The sequence below is a fragment of the Monodelphis domestica genome, chromosome 5 (genome assembly GCF_027887165.1).
Source record: "Monodelphis domestica isolate mMonDom1 chromosome 5, mMonDom1.pri, whole genome shotgun sequence".
Lineage (NCBI taxonomy): Eukaryota > Metazoa > Chordata > Mammalia > Didelphimorphia > Didelphidae > Monodelphis > Monodelphis domestica.
This window is the reverse complement of record NC_077231.1, coordinates 87995701-88011413: the sequence shown is the minus strand read 5'-3', so window position 1 is coordinate 88011413 and position 15713 is coordinate 87995701. Positions and strand designations below refer to the sequence as shown.

Genomic DNA, 15713 nt, shown 5'->3' with positions numbered 1-15713 from the left:
AAGACAACTTTGACTTTCAACTTGATTCTAAAAGTAGTTGGGAGCCACTACATTTTATTGAATTAGGTGGTGACAATATCGAAGCTCTGCTTTTGGAAAATCACTGTCATAGGAAATGTCTGTGTTAAATTAGGAACTACTCTATAGCTTGAATTTTCTGAGACTGAGTCTTTCCCTTTTCTCTACTTTTTCTTAGTTCAGCTACTTAGTGCTTTGACTATTGACTTTCTTGTACACAGTCTAAGGCCCAAGATGTTTCAGTAATTGGGGAGAAAAGGACCTAGAAATTTCCAAAACTTGGGGGCAGTTAGGACCCTAAACCATCCTGTAGCTATCTTTCAATTGAAATCTATTGTTTTAAGACCCTGTAGTGGCATCCTTTTGATTAATATTTCAAGTCTAATCATTTCTATTTATTAGTGGAAGAGAGTGACATTCCTTACCTTGTTTAAATCTCTAGAAGGAGGCTCTAGGTCTCTACCTAGAGTTATTAACTCATGGGAAGAAAAAAAAAGTGTTCAATATTTTTGAAAAATATTTACCTTGTATATTGCTAATACATAATTGCTATATTATTTATTTACAGTACTTGGAACTTCGATTTAATAGAGAACTTCGCTTGATTGGATCAGTTCTCTTTATTGTTCAAATGGCAAGTAATTAAACAAGTTCTTTCTTTTGTAATTTGTAGTGTTTTAAAGCTAATTAATATATAAATATCTTAATAAATAAATTAGAATACATGAAAACAGAAAGATAGCAGAAGGAATTCAAAATACTAAACAGAAACAGTGAAATAAATTTTACAATGTTGGAGAACTTATTTGAATATGCAACAGTAACTTAAAAAAGAAGTTTCATGTTAGGAAAGATATGACAAAGGGAGGTAGGTAGCCAAGATGGTAAAAGGGGAAACTACATTTTATGAGAATTGATATGTGTTGACAATGGGTCAAATATGGACAAATATGGAAAAAACATCATAACTGTCCATAATTTTTTCAAGGCCTGTCTTGTGGAAAAGGTATTAGTTTTGTTCTGTTTGTCCTTAGAGGATGGGACTAGGAATTAAGAGTAGAGCTTGTAGAGACAATATACATGACAGTATAAAGACATTGTCTTCATATAAGGAATTTTTTTCTGATAATTGTACTTTATAAAAGTGGAATAAAGTTCCTCAGAGAGATAGCAGGAATTCATTTTCACAGGTCTTTATTTCTGGGGGCATCACAAAAGGGATTTCTGTTCAAGTATAGGTAGCATGAGGTAAAACTCTGAGATCCCTTTCAATCCTTAGATTTTGTTCATTCAGATCAGATAATTCCTAAAAACAGCTCATTCCTACTTCTTTTAGAAAAGAAAAATACATACCAGAAGACTTAAAATATTAATTTTTATAAAATGCTTTTACTGAGAACTTTTAAGAATTTTCATTTTGAAATAGGAAGGAAAGAACTTACTGCAATACAGCTAGACTAGCGCTCTATTGACTAACTTCCTTTAAAGAAACAGAGGAAAAAAACCAATCTCTTAAAACACAGACTTTCAATGAAAGAGCAACTACTCTTATTTCAACTCATCTGCTGACTTTTAAAGAAAAAATTTAGATTTTGATAATAAAAGCTAGCATTTGTAAAATACGTTTAAGTTTGCAAAGCTCTTTACATATCCCCTTTGACCCTTGAAATAACTCTGTGGAATAGATGATATTATTATCTTCATTTTATAGATGAGGAAACTGAAGCTGAGAAGTTAAAATGATTTGTCCTGGGATGCACAGTTACCAGGTGGTCTGAGGTAGGGTGTGAGATCAGGTGATCCACTCTGCCACTTATCTGCCAATTTATGACATGATTGGAATTAACATGACAAACTCAATAGGGTCAGGAGCCCAATATTTCAAATAATTGTTCCAAATATGTTCTTTAAGAAAACACAATAAATTTGAGAGGCAGACTATGTGTGTCTTTGTTCATCTTTTATATAAAAGATATGGTTTGGCAATCAATGTTCCTTATTTGGTTTCTCTTTCTAGGTATTATACACTGGAATTGTTATTTGTGCTCCTGCTCTTGCTTTGCATGATGGTAAACATAAAATAATAGCCATTATTTTAAAAAATTAATTAATTAAGAATATTTTCCATAGTTACATTATTCATGTTCTTTCCCTCCCCTTTTCCCTCCCTCATCCCAGGGCTGACCAGCAATTAAATTGGGTTATGCATGTATCATTGTTCAAGACCTATTTCCATATTATTAATATTTGTAATAGAGTGATCATTTAAGTCAAAATTCCCAATCATATATCCATCAAGCCATGTGATAAATCATGTTTTCCTTCTGTGTTTCTACTCCAACTGTTCTTTCTCTGGATTTGGATAGCATTCTTTCCCATAAATCCCCTGGATTGTCCTGGATCATTGTATTGCTACTAGTAGAGAAGTCAATCACATTCTATTGTGCCACGATCTATCAGTTTCTGTGTTCTCCTGGTTCTGCTCCTTTTGCTTTGCTTCAATTCCTGTAGGTCTTTCCAGTTCACATGGAATTCCTCCAGTTCATCATTCCTTATTGCACAATAGAATTCCATCACCATCAGATACCACAATTTGTTCAGCCATTCTCCAATCAATGGACACTCCCTTATTTTCCAATTTTTTACCACTACAAAAAGTGTTTTCAATAGGAATGGGTGTTTCAGTTTGTCAAAGGTCTTTTCTGCATCTATTAAGATAATCATGTGATTTCTGTTGGTTTGGTTATTGATATGGTTAATTATATGGATGATTTTCCTAATATTAAACCATCCTTACATGGTATAAATACCATCTGGTCATAATGAATAATCCTCATGATAACTTGCTGTAGTTTCTTTGCTATTACTTTATTTAACATTTTTTGCATCTATATTCTTTAAGGAGTTTGCTCTGTAGTTTTCTTTCTTTGTTTTTGGTCTGATGGACTTTGGAATCAGTACCATATTTGTGTCATAAAAAGATTTGGCAAGACTCCTTCTTTCCTTATTTTGTCAAATAGTTTATATAGTATTGGGATTAGCTGTTCTTGGAATGTTTGATAGAATTCAGGCCTTGGGGATTTTTTCTTAGGGAGTTCTTTGATGGCCTGTTCAATTTCTTTTTCTGATATGGGATTATTTAAGAATTCTATTTCTTCTTCTGTGAATCTAGGCAATTTATATTTTTGTAAATATTCACTCATTTCACCTAGATTGTCTTATTTATTGCCATGTAATTGTGCAAAATAGCTCTTAATAATTACCTTAATTTCCTCTTTGTTAGAGGTGGGGTTGCCCTTTTCATCTTTGATACTGTTAATCTGATTTTCTTATTTCTTTTTTTAATTAGATTAATCAGTAATTTATCTATTTTATTTGTTTTTTTTGAAATACAAGCTCCTACCTCAATAGATGTTTTACTTTCAGTTTTACTAATTTTGCTGATTTTTTTAGAATTTCTGATTTAGTTTTCAACTGGGGATTTTTAATTTGTTCACTTTCTTGTTTTTTAAGTTGCATGCCCAGTACATTGACCTTTTCCCTCTGATTTACTTATTAGATTATTTAGTTTACAATTAATTTTAAATTTGACTTGCCATAATCCCTTATTGATTATGATTTTTATGGCATTATGATCTGAAAAATTGCATTTATTATTTTTGCTTTCCTACATTTGTTTGCAGTGTTTTTATGTCCTAGTACATGGCCCATCTTTGAATATGTGTCATGTGCTACTAAAAAGAATGTATATTCCTTTTTATCCCTATTTATTTTTCTCCAGATATCAATTAGCTCTATTTTTTTCTAACATTTCATTCACTTCCCTTACTTCTTTCTTATTTATTTATTTTTGTTCCATCTAGTTCTGATAGAAGCTTGAGGTCCCACACTAGTATGGTTTTACTGTCTATTTCCTCCTTAAACTCCCTTAAAAATCTGAATGCTATACCATTCAGTTCATATATGTTGAATACTGATATTTTTTCATCATTTATACTGCCTTTCATCAAGATGTAATTACCTTCCTTATCTCTTAATCAAATCTATTTTTTTCTCTAGCTTTTCCTGAGATCATAATTGCTGCTCTTGCCTTCTTTATCTCAGTTGCAGCCCAGTAAATTCTGCTCCATCCTCTTATCTTTACCCTGTGTATGTCTACCTGCCTCAAGTGTGGTTCTTATAGACAACATATCATAGGATTCTGGTTTTTAATCGATTCTACTATCTGCTTCCTTTTTATGGATGAGTTCATCCAATTCATATTCAATGTTATGATTATATTCTGTGTCTGTGTATTCTCCTCCATTTTGACTTCCCACTTTGATTTTACCTTTTCTCTTATCCCTCTTACCCTCCCCTCCAACTTTTCTCTTTTAGTCAGTCTCCCCTCTGTCCCCTCCCTAATCTTACTCTTCATCCCCCCTTCTTATTATTTACCTCTTACTATAGTGCCCTTTAAATGACCCCCCAACTTCTCCTTCTCTTGTATTGCTCCTCTCCCCACTAGCCTGTTAATTATTCTTCTAGTTCTCTATAGCGCATGACAGAATTTTCTGCTCCAATGGATCTGACTGTTCTTCCCACTCTGAGCCCATTCCAATGAGTGTAAGATTTAATTATTATGTGTCACCAACCTCTTCCACCCTTCAATTACATTAATCTTCTCCATCCCTCCCCCATGTGCTTCTTTATGAAATATATATTTGCCTAATTTTATCTCTTTCCCTTTTTTCTTAGTATTATCCACTTTTTTATCCTTAGTTTTTAATTTTTTTGACATATTGTCCTATACAGTTTACCGCCTTACCCTCTAAGTATATTTCTTCTAGCTACTCTGATGATAACAATTTTTAAGTTACCAATATCATCTTTTCATATAGAAATATGATCCTTCTCCCTACTCCTTTCTGCCAGCCATCTCCCTGCCAGCTGCCTGGTCAGAGCCCTGAGCTTCCTGTGGTGGTGCCAAGGTAAACTGTCGAAGTTGCAGCCTTCACCCTGGGATCCTAGTCAACTGGGGGTCTCAGTGCAGTAGGTGGGGGAGGGGTGTTGCATCTTTCCCTTATACCCAAGAATTTGACTTTATCTGTGTGCCTTTCAGGTAGAATGGAGTAGGAGAGACCTGTGGCTCTGTCTTGTTGAGTTTGGCTTTCTGCGTATTTTCTACACTTTTTCTTCTGGTTGTTTGCTAGCTCTGTGATTTTGAGCTTTTCTGCCCTCTGCACTATTGTTAAACTGGATTAAGTCAGTTGTGCTGATCTGAAGAGCTGAATGTGCCCTGAGGCCAAAATTTCCAGTGGCAGAGGCCTAAGAGGTAGGTATGGTGGCTGCCCTCTTCTCTGCTTCTCTCCACCAGCTGCCTCCTTGTCAGCTGTGATCAGAGTCCTGAGCTTCTTGTAGTTGTGGTAGCAAGGCACTCTGTCCTGGTTGGAGTCCTAGCCCTGAGATCCCAATGACTTCCCAAGTCTCAGAACATTAGGTGGCAGAGGAGCACTGTGAACTTCCTTCTTTCTTTCCCTTAAACCTGAAAATTCAACCTTCTCTGTGTACCTTTTTTTTAAGTGAATCAAGCAGGCGGGTCCCTAGGATCTGTGTTCTTGTTGGATTTGGATTTCTGTCCCTATAGAAACTCTTTGTTTTTTATTGATGTGGAAGGGTTTTAAAAGAGGAATTGATTTTTGCTCCTTATAAGCCTCCATCTTGACTCTGTCCCACAATAGCCATTATTTTTAATGATAAATTTGGTAATTTCCTAATGGATTTAAATAACTAGATCACAAGAGAAGTTAAGTAAGAAATTTATGACTGCTAAAAATAAGCTACTTAAGTTATGCTCAATAGTTATATCCAGTATACCTTTCTTTTTATTCATTTCCTATCTACAGAATTGCCATATCTGCTTCTATCTAACAGAGGTCAAAATCTTTACCTTTGAGTACTGAATCGTCTTTCCAAAATAATTTACTTATTTTAGTAGATTGAAACTACATCTATAGTGATAAGCTGGAAAAGCTTCATTGTCTATATAAGGGATACCCTCCCTAACTCTGGAGAGTATTATCCTCTAAAAGGTTGACTAGTCACATCTCATGAAACTTACTGCTTAGAGGTTGGTCCTTGAAATATCAATGTATTTAAAATATACATTATCTTAGATATTTTAGAATGTACTTTGAAATAAATGATAAGAATGTTTTGAAAACTTGAAAGTCATTAAGTATGGAAGCAATAATTGTTTTGTTACAACTTTTCAATGTTTGGAAGATTAAGGAAATTCTAAAATTTACATTTGACTGGATTTTTTTTTTTGTATTTTCCTTTTTTAGTCACAGGACTTGGACTTCGTACTGCAGTATTTGCAACTGGGGTTGTCTGTACTTTCTACTGCACAGTGGTATGTTGTTTATCATTCCTACTACCTCAGTTTAAATAGTTTGCATATCTAATATGAAAGGACATATTTTAGTTTCTTAAAATAGGTTATAGTCCAATACTCCATTCTAAGACTTTCTGCTCTTCTTGTATATTTTCTTTGTTTTTGTAAACTTTCATGATTGTAACCATGATCTCTATCCAGATATTTGTAGATCTTTGTCTTGTACCCCACTTATTTTCCCAAACCTCACTTACTATTTGCTAAGAACTGTGCTAAGTGCTTTATAATTGTTATCTCATTTAAGTATTATTAAATTATCCAGACCTTATAGGCAAGTAAAGATTAAGTGTCTTGCCCACACAGCTAGTACAATTCTGAGGCCAAATGGTTAAGAAGCAGAGTAATAACATCTGTGTTTTAAAAAAAAAACGTTTCTTTCACATCAATTATAGGATTGACTAGAGTGGGGGGAAAGCCTAAACCAGGAATCTCCAATAGGAAGATGTTGAAATAATTTAAGGAAAAAATGAAGAAAATCTGAATGATAGCTAGAGAAAGAGTTGGATGTGAGAGATGCTATGAATATAGAAATTGAAAGACAGTAATTTGTCACATATATGGAGTAAAGGAAAAATGAGGCAGGCAGAATAATGCCAAGATTCCAAACCTGAGACATTAAGCAAATAGTAAGTACTTTCTAAATGTTAGCTATTGTTGTTATTATTAATCAACTTCAATGGCTTCTTGAATAAAGTATAAATTCCTTCATTTGGTTTTGAAAGGCCTACACAAACTGTCTTTCCAGTCTTCCTATTTATTACTACCCCAGTGCTGTGCTAGAAAGCTAAATTGGCCTTCTCTCTTTTTCTCACACATAACACTTGAGCTCTCCTCTCTGGGTCTTTGGTGTCACTACCCCGTATGCCTGGAATCCTCTCCCTCCTTTGTTCTGCCTCATATGGAGTAAAGTGTTTTCTGACCCTCAACTGCTAGTGCCCTCCCTTTCAAACTACCTTACATTTAACTACTTTTTTTCCATATATTTGTATTTATTCACCATTAAATTTACATGTGTACTTGTCTTTTCTATTAGAAAGTGAGTATGATAGGTACTTAATAAATGTGATTGATTGGTGAAGGCAATGGCATAGGCATGGAGGAATGCTCAGTAGATTATAAGAGCAAAGATTTAGAATTGAAAGAGGCTTTGCTGAGCATCTAGTCACAGTGATGATAAACCATTTAGAAATGGAGTGCCGAGCCCCACCTCTACCCCACCCTCTAGACCAAGTGCCATGCTGGCCTCCCACCAGAGACTGAGAACCACGTGCCCCCCACCACCACCTCAGAGGGGAGGGAGGAAGTACTCCCATTGGACTGCTGAGCAAAGGGATATATGATGAGAGGCGTGTGTGGAGAGAGGGAGGAACTGAATGGCCTGAGTGCTCTGCTCCCCTCCAGCTCTGCCACCTGTGAGTCCCCCCCCTTACCCCTCTGTGCACTTGCCCAGGGCTGCACAGAAAGGTAGGTATATTATCTTTTGAAAGGAAAAGACCAAACTATCCTCTAAATGGCTCTCTTAAATGTATTTACAATATTTTTTGTATTTTAACAAGACATTAGTGATTCATTCATTTATTCATATAGGAAGAGAATATCATGTATATAGAGAATATAGAGAGCCTAGAGAGGAGCACTTAGGATACAGCTTTATGTGGTAGTCTATGCTTATGTACAGGACATAAATAATGTGAGTAGGAAACTGTGAAGAAGGGGGCCATATAGGTAGGCAGAAAAATCAGAACAGTCATGGAAGCCTAGGTAAGGAAAAGTTCATGAGGAAGTGAGAAATGTCAAAAGCAATAGAAAATTCAAAGAGGCTGAAGACTGGGAAAATAATATCAGATTTATTATTAAGTAAGAAAGTCACCGGTAACATTTGAGTGAGTGGTCAAAAGTCGTATTAAAAGGTTTTGATGAATAGTTGATGAAATAGAGGAAGTAAATGTAGATTATCTTTCAAAGGGTTTAATAATGGAAGGGAAAAGTCATAAAGACAAAAACTTATGGAGATGGCAAGACAAATGTTTTGTTTCGTTGTTTTTTGTTGTTTTTGTTTTTAAGAACAATGTTTAAGAACAATCTTGAACAATGTTAATAGATAGAAGGGAAACAGGCCAAGAGGTAGGAAGAAATTTAACATTGAGAGGAAATGATCATTGATATACCTTGTTGTGGAAGTGGAAGGGCAAGAGAATAAGAACAGAATAAAGAGGAATATAGATTTAGAGCTGGAATTGCCACTAGAGGATAATGAGTCCATCATCTTCATTTTACAGGTGAGGAAAGTAAGGTTCATGGAGGTTAAATGACTTGCCTAAGGTTGCCCAGCAGGCTAGGTATCTTATTTTATGAAAGGAAAAGACCAAGCTATCCTCCTCTTAAATATATTTGTAATATTTTTAGTGGTTTAGTGGCTTAGACATTAGTGGTTCATTAATTTGTTCCTATATTAATTTAGTAAACATTTAGTACCTACTCTGATTTTAGCACTGTGAAGGATGGATAAATAAGGCAAAATTCCAGCATGCAATTGCTATATTAGTCAAAGTAATGAATACATTATTTAATATATTAATATAAAATAAATAAGATAATAAATAAAGAATGAAGGTAGGCAAGTATTCAAAACCCTGCAATCTTTGAATTTTTTCTTGAAAACTATTTTTGCAACTCAGTATTTTTAGTTTCCTTTTTAATTGTACATGTTTTATTTTCAGCATTTCAAAATAGCCTGCAAAGGGATTTGCCAAACTGTTAAAGAGGGACCTACTGTTGTGTGCATCTTTAGATAAGTTGTAGAGAAGAGGAAGATATGCATTGCCAGGAGTTGTCAGATCATTGAAGTCACAGGTCCAACCTCTTTAGATTTCTATGAATGAGGGGTTAGGAAAGTTCATAGGAATGAGATTGACCTCCAGCTGAGAAGATTAGGGGAAGTTTATGGAGGTGTTTAAGTCAAACATATTCTTGGGGAGAAACAATTAGGTCTTGAGGTCAATATTTCTTCTAACCATTTGCCTTCATTGTCATATTTGTTTTCCTGTTCTCTGAACTGAGACATAAATTTTATATCATTTTGCTGGAGATTTGAATAATATTGCAAAAAGGCATATTTTTAATTTTTTAATGATATATTGTCTCCCCAGAATTATATGTAAAAACAATTTTTAACGTTCATTTAAAAACATTTTGAGTTTCAAATTCTCTGCCTCCCTCCTACCCTCAGTCCCTTGCACTCTTATGTCTTTAAATGTATGCCTTATTCTGTAACTTGAGTCATCATTTCTCTAAATATATGGTTATTGTAGGAAGGGAAGGGATAGGAACAGGGACAATCTAGGACAGAAGGATAAAGTCAAATGGGATTAAAGAGAGACTATTTCAGGGTTACACAGTTAGGAAGTATCTAAGGACAAATTTGAATTCAGGTCTTCCAAACTCCAGGTCTGGCACTATCCACTGTGCAATCCAGATTTCTCTTGAATCAGCATTTATTAAGTGCCTATTATATGCCAGACATTGCACTAAGCACTTTACAAATATTATCTCATTTGAGCTTTATGAGACAACCTGTTATTTGCACACTACTCTTACTCCTATTTTACAGTGGTGGAAATTTAGTTAAGTGTGAGCTTTCTCTGACACCTAGAGATAACACAAACAATGGCCCGTGGATTGATTAAAAATTTTTCCCACTCTACACAATTATTATGGTGGTACTCATTCTTCTCCTGTATACTATACCTTCAACTTTAATTTCAGAATTTCCCTCTGCAATATGTCTGAGACTGAGAACATAGGAAAGGAAATAAACCTGACAACGTCATTAGAAGCCATTGTAGAACTTCACATAATCTACTTTTCAAAAGATACATTTTCTGAAGCTACAATTCAAAACTTTGAGTTGGTAGTATGTTCTTTCTGGTAGTTATCATGAGTTGAACTCAGTGAAGCCATGGCCCAAAGAGACCAACCAGAAGCAGGTGCCCCTGCAGTGCTCCACAGGTTTCTTTGGAAACTCTGGAACCAGTGTGCTCTTCTGCTAAAAAGATTTCCTCCAGAGGCAACAGAATGGTGGATGAATAAACCCCAAGCAGGCAGCAGCCCCATTCCTGCTGCCCTAGAAACCTTCAGTGTAGCATGTGCACAAGAGGTGGCCCCTACCCCTGATGTCTTAGCCAGATTGAGCTCTCAGACAACTGTGCCACCAGATGACAGCTATAAGCATTTCTAAGGAGGCAAGAGAGTCAGTTACATTCAGTCAGATGAAACCTTCTCCACAACTCCCTCATCAGGATCTCTTCTGGAGACATCTCAGAGCTTCTCTGAGGAAGAGGAGTTGTCTGAGAAATCCAGACTGGCAGGCTTTGACTGCCACTGTGGAAATCTATTTTGTGCTATGCACCAATATTCAGAAAAGCATAGTTGTCCCTTTGACCACAAGGCTAAAGATACTGAGAAGATCTACCGGAAGATCATCCACACTTATCCCCCTCCTCTCCTTGTCCCAATCCAATCCCTCTGATCCTCTGTAGCTTGAAAGCCCTTAGACTTGTTTGTGTCTTCTTCCTCCCTGGTTCCAGAGAAGATGGTGGTACTGGCTCCTTTCATGTCTCATCTTCACTCTCATTTTTGTATCCCCTCCCTTCCCTTGCCATTTCTCAGGATGTCCTGACTCCTCCAGAAAACTTGGGGCCCACTTTCCATTGATCAGTTTCCCAACAATGGTCTTACCAATATTGCCAGCTGTGTGTGTTGCAATGATAAAAGATGCATTGTAAGAGGCTGCCTGCCTTCCCCCTGCCATTGTCTCCCATGTCCTTCTTCCCTCTGTATACACTCACTTTACTACCTATGTTCTGCCTTACTGTGTATTCCTGGTTCTCAGTTTCACATATCAGCTTAGAGTAGCACCTTGTCTCCTCTAATGGTGAAAAATCTCAGAGGAATCTTAGCTTTGCATAAAGGTATTGCTGATAGAGAGCAAGTTTATGTGAGAGGCAGAACTAGATTGGTGCTCTGATTCAATACCTCACCCACTGGATTCCCATTGTAGGCATCCACATGCCTTCAAGCCTGTTTGCTTCTGTCTGTGCTCATGCCAAGCTGGCATGCTCTACTTTTTCTATGGGAATCAAAACATTTGTGCTGAGCATTGGCCCCCTTGATCCATAGGCCATGTCTATCCTCAGGTCCCATGGCAAATGGATCTTTGGGGTGCCAAATAGATTCTTAGTGATCTCCTTATTTTCCCGGGGAAATCTTTGTGGCTATGTAGTCCTGCCAAGCAAACCAGCTTGGTTTAGAGGCAAAAATTGAGCCCTTTAGTAATATGAAGGAGAAATGGCCCTGAAATTTTTACTGAACTCTATGAAAACTTTGGAATGTTGTTCTCATGTAGAAATATTTCTTGATTACCATTTTGCTACAGAGTAGCAAGATAAACCACAACGTCAACTTGAAATATATTTGGGGATTTTTCAGAATTCAACTTTTGTTGAAATCAATTAGCTTCTTCTAAAATCCAGTTAGTTCAGAATCCCAACTTTACCAGGTACAAAATAAACATACTAATGAAAATGAACTTTTTAATATTTTACACATACCTTTTCATTCTAGGGAGGTCTCAAAGCTGTTATATTGACAGATGTTTTTCAAACTTTAGTTATGATATCAGGATTTCTGGCAGTTATTATTAAAACCTCCATTATTCAAGGTGGATTTTCAACAATCATAAGACACTCTATTGATGGAGGAAGACTGAACTTTTGGGAGTAAGTTGATTTTTTTCCCTTGGTTTTCAATTTAATTTCTTTTCATTAAAAAGTTTTTATATTACATTTGAAGGAAGTATTTTGAAATAGATTGAAATAACAACAATATCTAATATTTATATACTGCTTTAAAGTTGAAAAAAGGTAAGCATTATAAGGTTGGTAGTACAAATCAAATTTTCTACATTTTACAGATGATGAAACTGAGTCTCCTTGAGGTGCTATGATAACCCTGTGGTTACTGGGCTAGTAGATAGTAAAGTCAAGACTTGAAGGTCAAGTGTCTGACTCAAAAACATTTCTTTGAAAAGTGTAACCAACAAACTTAATGTTGATATTGCTTACTGTTCAGTTCAGTAAACTTTTTGCAAAATTCTAATGTCAAAGATACTCTCTCCTTTATTCATGAATACTGGCAATGAAAGAGCTTTACATTTAATACAGGACATTTTATGTCAAGTCCATTGACTCTGAAGGGATTAGTGAATAAATTTCTGGGTAAACTCTGTATTTGAATCATAAAAATACATCCTTATTTTCACTTACCTCTAGCTGAAATTTATTATTTCAGTTTATTTTGTTCACTTAAAAACTTTATTCTGAAAAGATGTCTTTAGATTTCACTAGACTGTTAAAGGATGTCTATGATGAAGAAAGGGGAAGAAGGGAAGGAAAAAAAAACATGTAAGTCTACTATGTGCCAGGCACTGCACTAAGCACTTTACAAATATTATTTCATTTGGTACTCACAACAGTCCTGAGAGGTAGGCAACATTTTCCCTGCCCCCTAATCCCATTTTACAGTTGAAGAAATGAGGCAAAACAGATTTGTTCAGAGTCAAACCACTAACAAGTGTCTGAAGCCAGATTTTTAACTTTAACAATTTTTTCAATTACATATAGAAACAATTTTTGTAATTGTTATCTGACAGTTTGTGCTTCAGATTCTCTCCCTCCATCACCTTTCCCCATCCTCAAGGGTGTGAATATTTTGAGATAGGAGATACGAGTGCTATCATGCAATACATATTTCTATATTCCTTATGTCATGATAGAAGATTAATATCACACATGGTAAAAAACTAAAGAAGGAATAAAATGAAAAATTAATTGCTGTGATCTGCATTCAGACATTAATGGTCCCTACTTAGGCTATGGATAGCATTTTAACTGAAACCCTGAATTGCCAGTAATTGGTCATCATTTAATATTTCTATTACTGTACACAGTGTTTTGGTTCTGTTCATTTCACTTTGCAATAGTTCATACAAGTCTTTCTAGGTTTTTATGAGCCTATCCTATTCATCATTTTTTTATGGACCAATAATATGCCATTTCAAACACATACCATAATTTGTTCAATCATTCCCCAAATGATGTGCATTCTCTCAATTTTACTACAAAAAAAAACTGCTATAAATGTTTTTTACAACCCTCCTTTTGATCTTTGGAATCTGAAGTCAGATTTAAATTCTCTTCTTCTTATCTCCAAGCCCAGTTCTCTATCCACTGCCCCACCTAGCAACTTCATATCCATCACAAAAAGTATTGGAAACTCATTATCTAATGGGAGACAAGAGTACAAATAACATACATAACTGATTGGTTGATGTTAGGAGTAAGAAGGTACTTGTGGCAGGGAGAGCATGGTGACAGTTTCAAGTAAGAGAAAGAGTTATCTTTGAGAGGTTTTAGAAAGGTAGAGAACTGACAAAACTTTGCAACTAGTTGAATATAAAAGTTGAGACACTGAGGAATAGATTATACCTAGACTGTGAGCCTTGGTGACTGGGAGGATGGTGGTGCCCTAAGTAATAATAGTTTTGGACCTGTTAAATTTAAGATACATATGGAACATCCATTTTGAGATTCCTAAGAGGCAGATGCAAGCTTCGAATTTAGTAAGGAGTTTGGAAGCTAGATAAGTAGATTTGAAAATCATTTGCACAGAAATGATAATTGAATCCATAGGAGTTGATTGTATCATCAATTGAAATACTATACATGAGGAAAGAGAAGAGAGCCCAGAATAGAGCTCTTTGTGACACTTGTGTTTAGCAGATAACTTGGATAAAAATTCATCAAATGAGATTGAGAAGAATTAGTCAGATTGTTAGGAGGAGAGCCAGGAGAGAATGTCTTGAAAACCTAGAGAAAAGATGGATGAAGGAGATAAGGATGAGTGATAAAAGTTGCAGAGAGGTTGAGAAGGATAAAGATTGGGAAAAAAACCATTAGGGAGCCAAGATGGTTTAATAATCCAGAACAGTTCTGTGCCACCATAAGAATCCTCTCCAACCAAGATTAAAATATCTGCACAAAATGAATACAGAAGTGAAACAACCAACAAGGAGGCAGAGTGAAACAACTTTCAAGAAAAGAAAAACCCAAAAGATAGTCAAAGAACATCTGGGGCATGGGGGTGAGAGGAGAGCAGAACCAGTAATAAGTTATAGCAAGGTGGCAAGAGCAAGCCAAGCGCAAACCACCCCCTAACCCCCCAAAACCACATCTTCTGTTCAAGGTTCAAAACCTATGCCCAAGCCAAAATGCAGATCCCGAGATACTGCCTGGGAAATAGGAGTACAAGCCAACCCATATCCATTGAAATTTCAAACCTGTGGAGAAGTCCAGAGCTCCATCCCAGGGAATTCTAGTTTGAACACTTGAGGACAAGGACTTAATTCACATTTTGGGATAGATCATAGTACTAAGTACTACATACTGATCTTGTCTAAAGCTCAGGGCAGAACTCCAAGACACGGCAATCAAGCACATGCCTATTTGAATCAAGTGCACAAAGAGACCAAAAACTTGATACTAAGCTTGGGGCTGGAATTTGACCAGCCCCTGACCTGATCAAGAGCAGAGTGAGATCAAAAGCTTACACCTAAGCCTGAGGAAAGTCTTTAAGATATAAATATCTCAAGGGTCAACTGAATCAGCAGAGTGGGGTGGGGGAGACTCTCATAGCTCTCAGCCTTCGGACTATCAAATCATTCCCCCAAGCCTACCTATAATTGGATAGGAAAAATAAGCAAACAAGAAAAAAAAAGCACTGAACTCTAAAGAATTTTTATTGAGGCAAAGAACAGGTACCAAATATCCTACTACAGTACAGACACAGGAAGGGACAGGGAAAGCAAAGAAAATACACAGAAAGTCCAAAAATATATGGATTGGACACAGATTCTGGAAGAACTAGAAAAGGATTTAAAAAACAAATTAATAGAGGTAAAGGAAAAGGAGTGAGGAAAAATGAAAGTGATGCAAGAAGAAATGAGTCAATTGAAAAAGGAGGACCAAAAGCTGACAGAGGAAAATCAGATTTTAAATATCAAAATTGACCATCTAGAAACTAATGATTTCATGAGAAATCTAGGAGAGACAAATTGAGAATTATTGGACTTCCTGAAAGTCATTATCAAGAAAAATCCTTGGACTTCATATTGCAAGAAATTATCAAAGGTAACTGCCCAGAG

At 35.9% G+C, this 15713-nt stretch overlaps 1 protein-coding gene across 4 annotated transcripts in view; it reads left to right on the top strand.

Moving 5' to 3' along the window:
- Window positions 1–15713, top strand: part of LOC100020400 (sodium-coupled monocarboxylate transporter 1-like) — a 124274-nt gene that overhangs the window by 20224 nt on the left and 88337 nt on the right. For all 4 annotated transcript variants that reach the window (XM_056798751.1, XM_016425756.2, XM_007503299.3 and 1 more), the window contains exons 2-5: window positions 587–652; window positions 2036–2087; window positions 6345–6412; window positions 12077–12231. In XM_056798751.1, the coding sequence (XP_056654729.1) occupies window positions 587–652; window positions 2036–2087; window positions 6345–6412; window positions 12077–12231 (341 nt within the window). The remainder of the gene's footprint in view (window positions 1–586; window positions 653–2035; window positions 2088–6344; window positions 6413–12076; window positions 12232–15713) is intronic.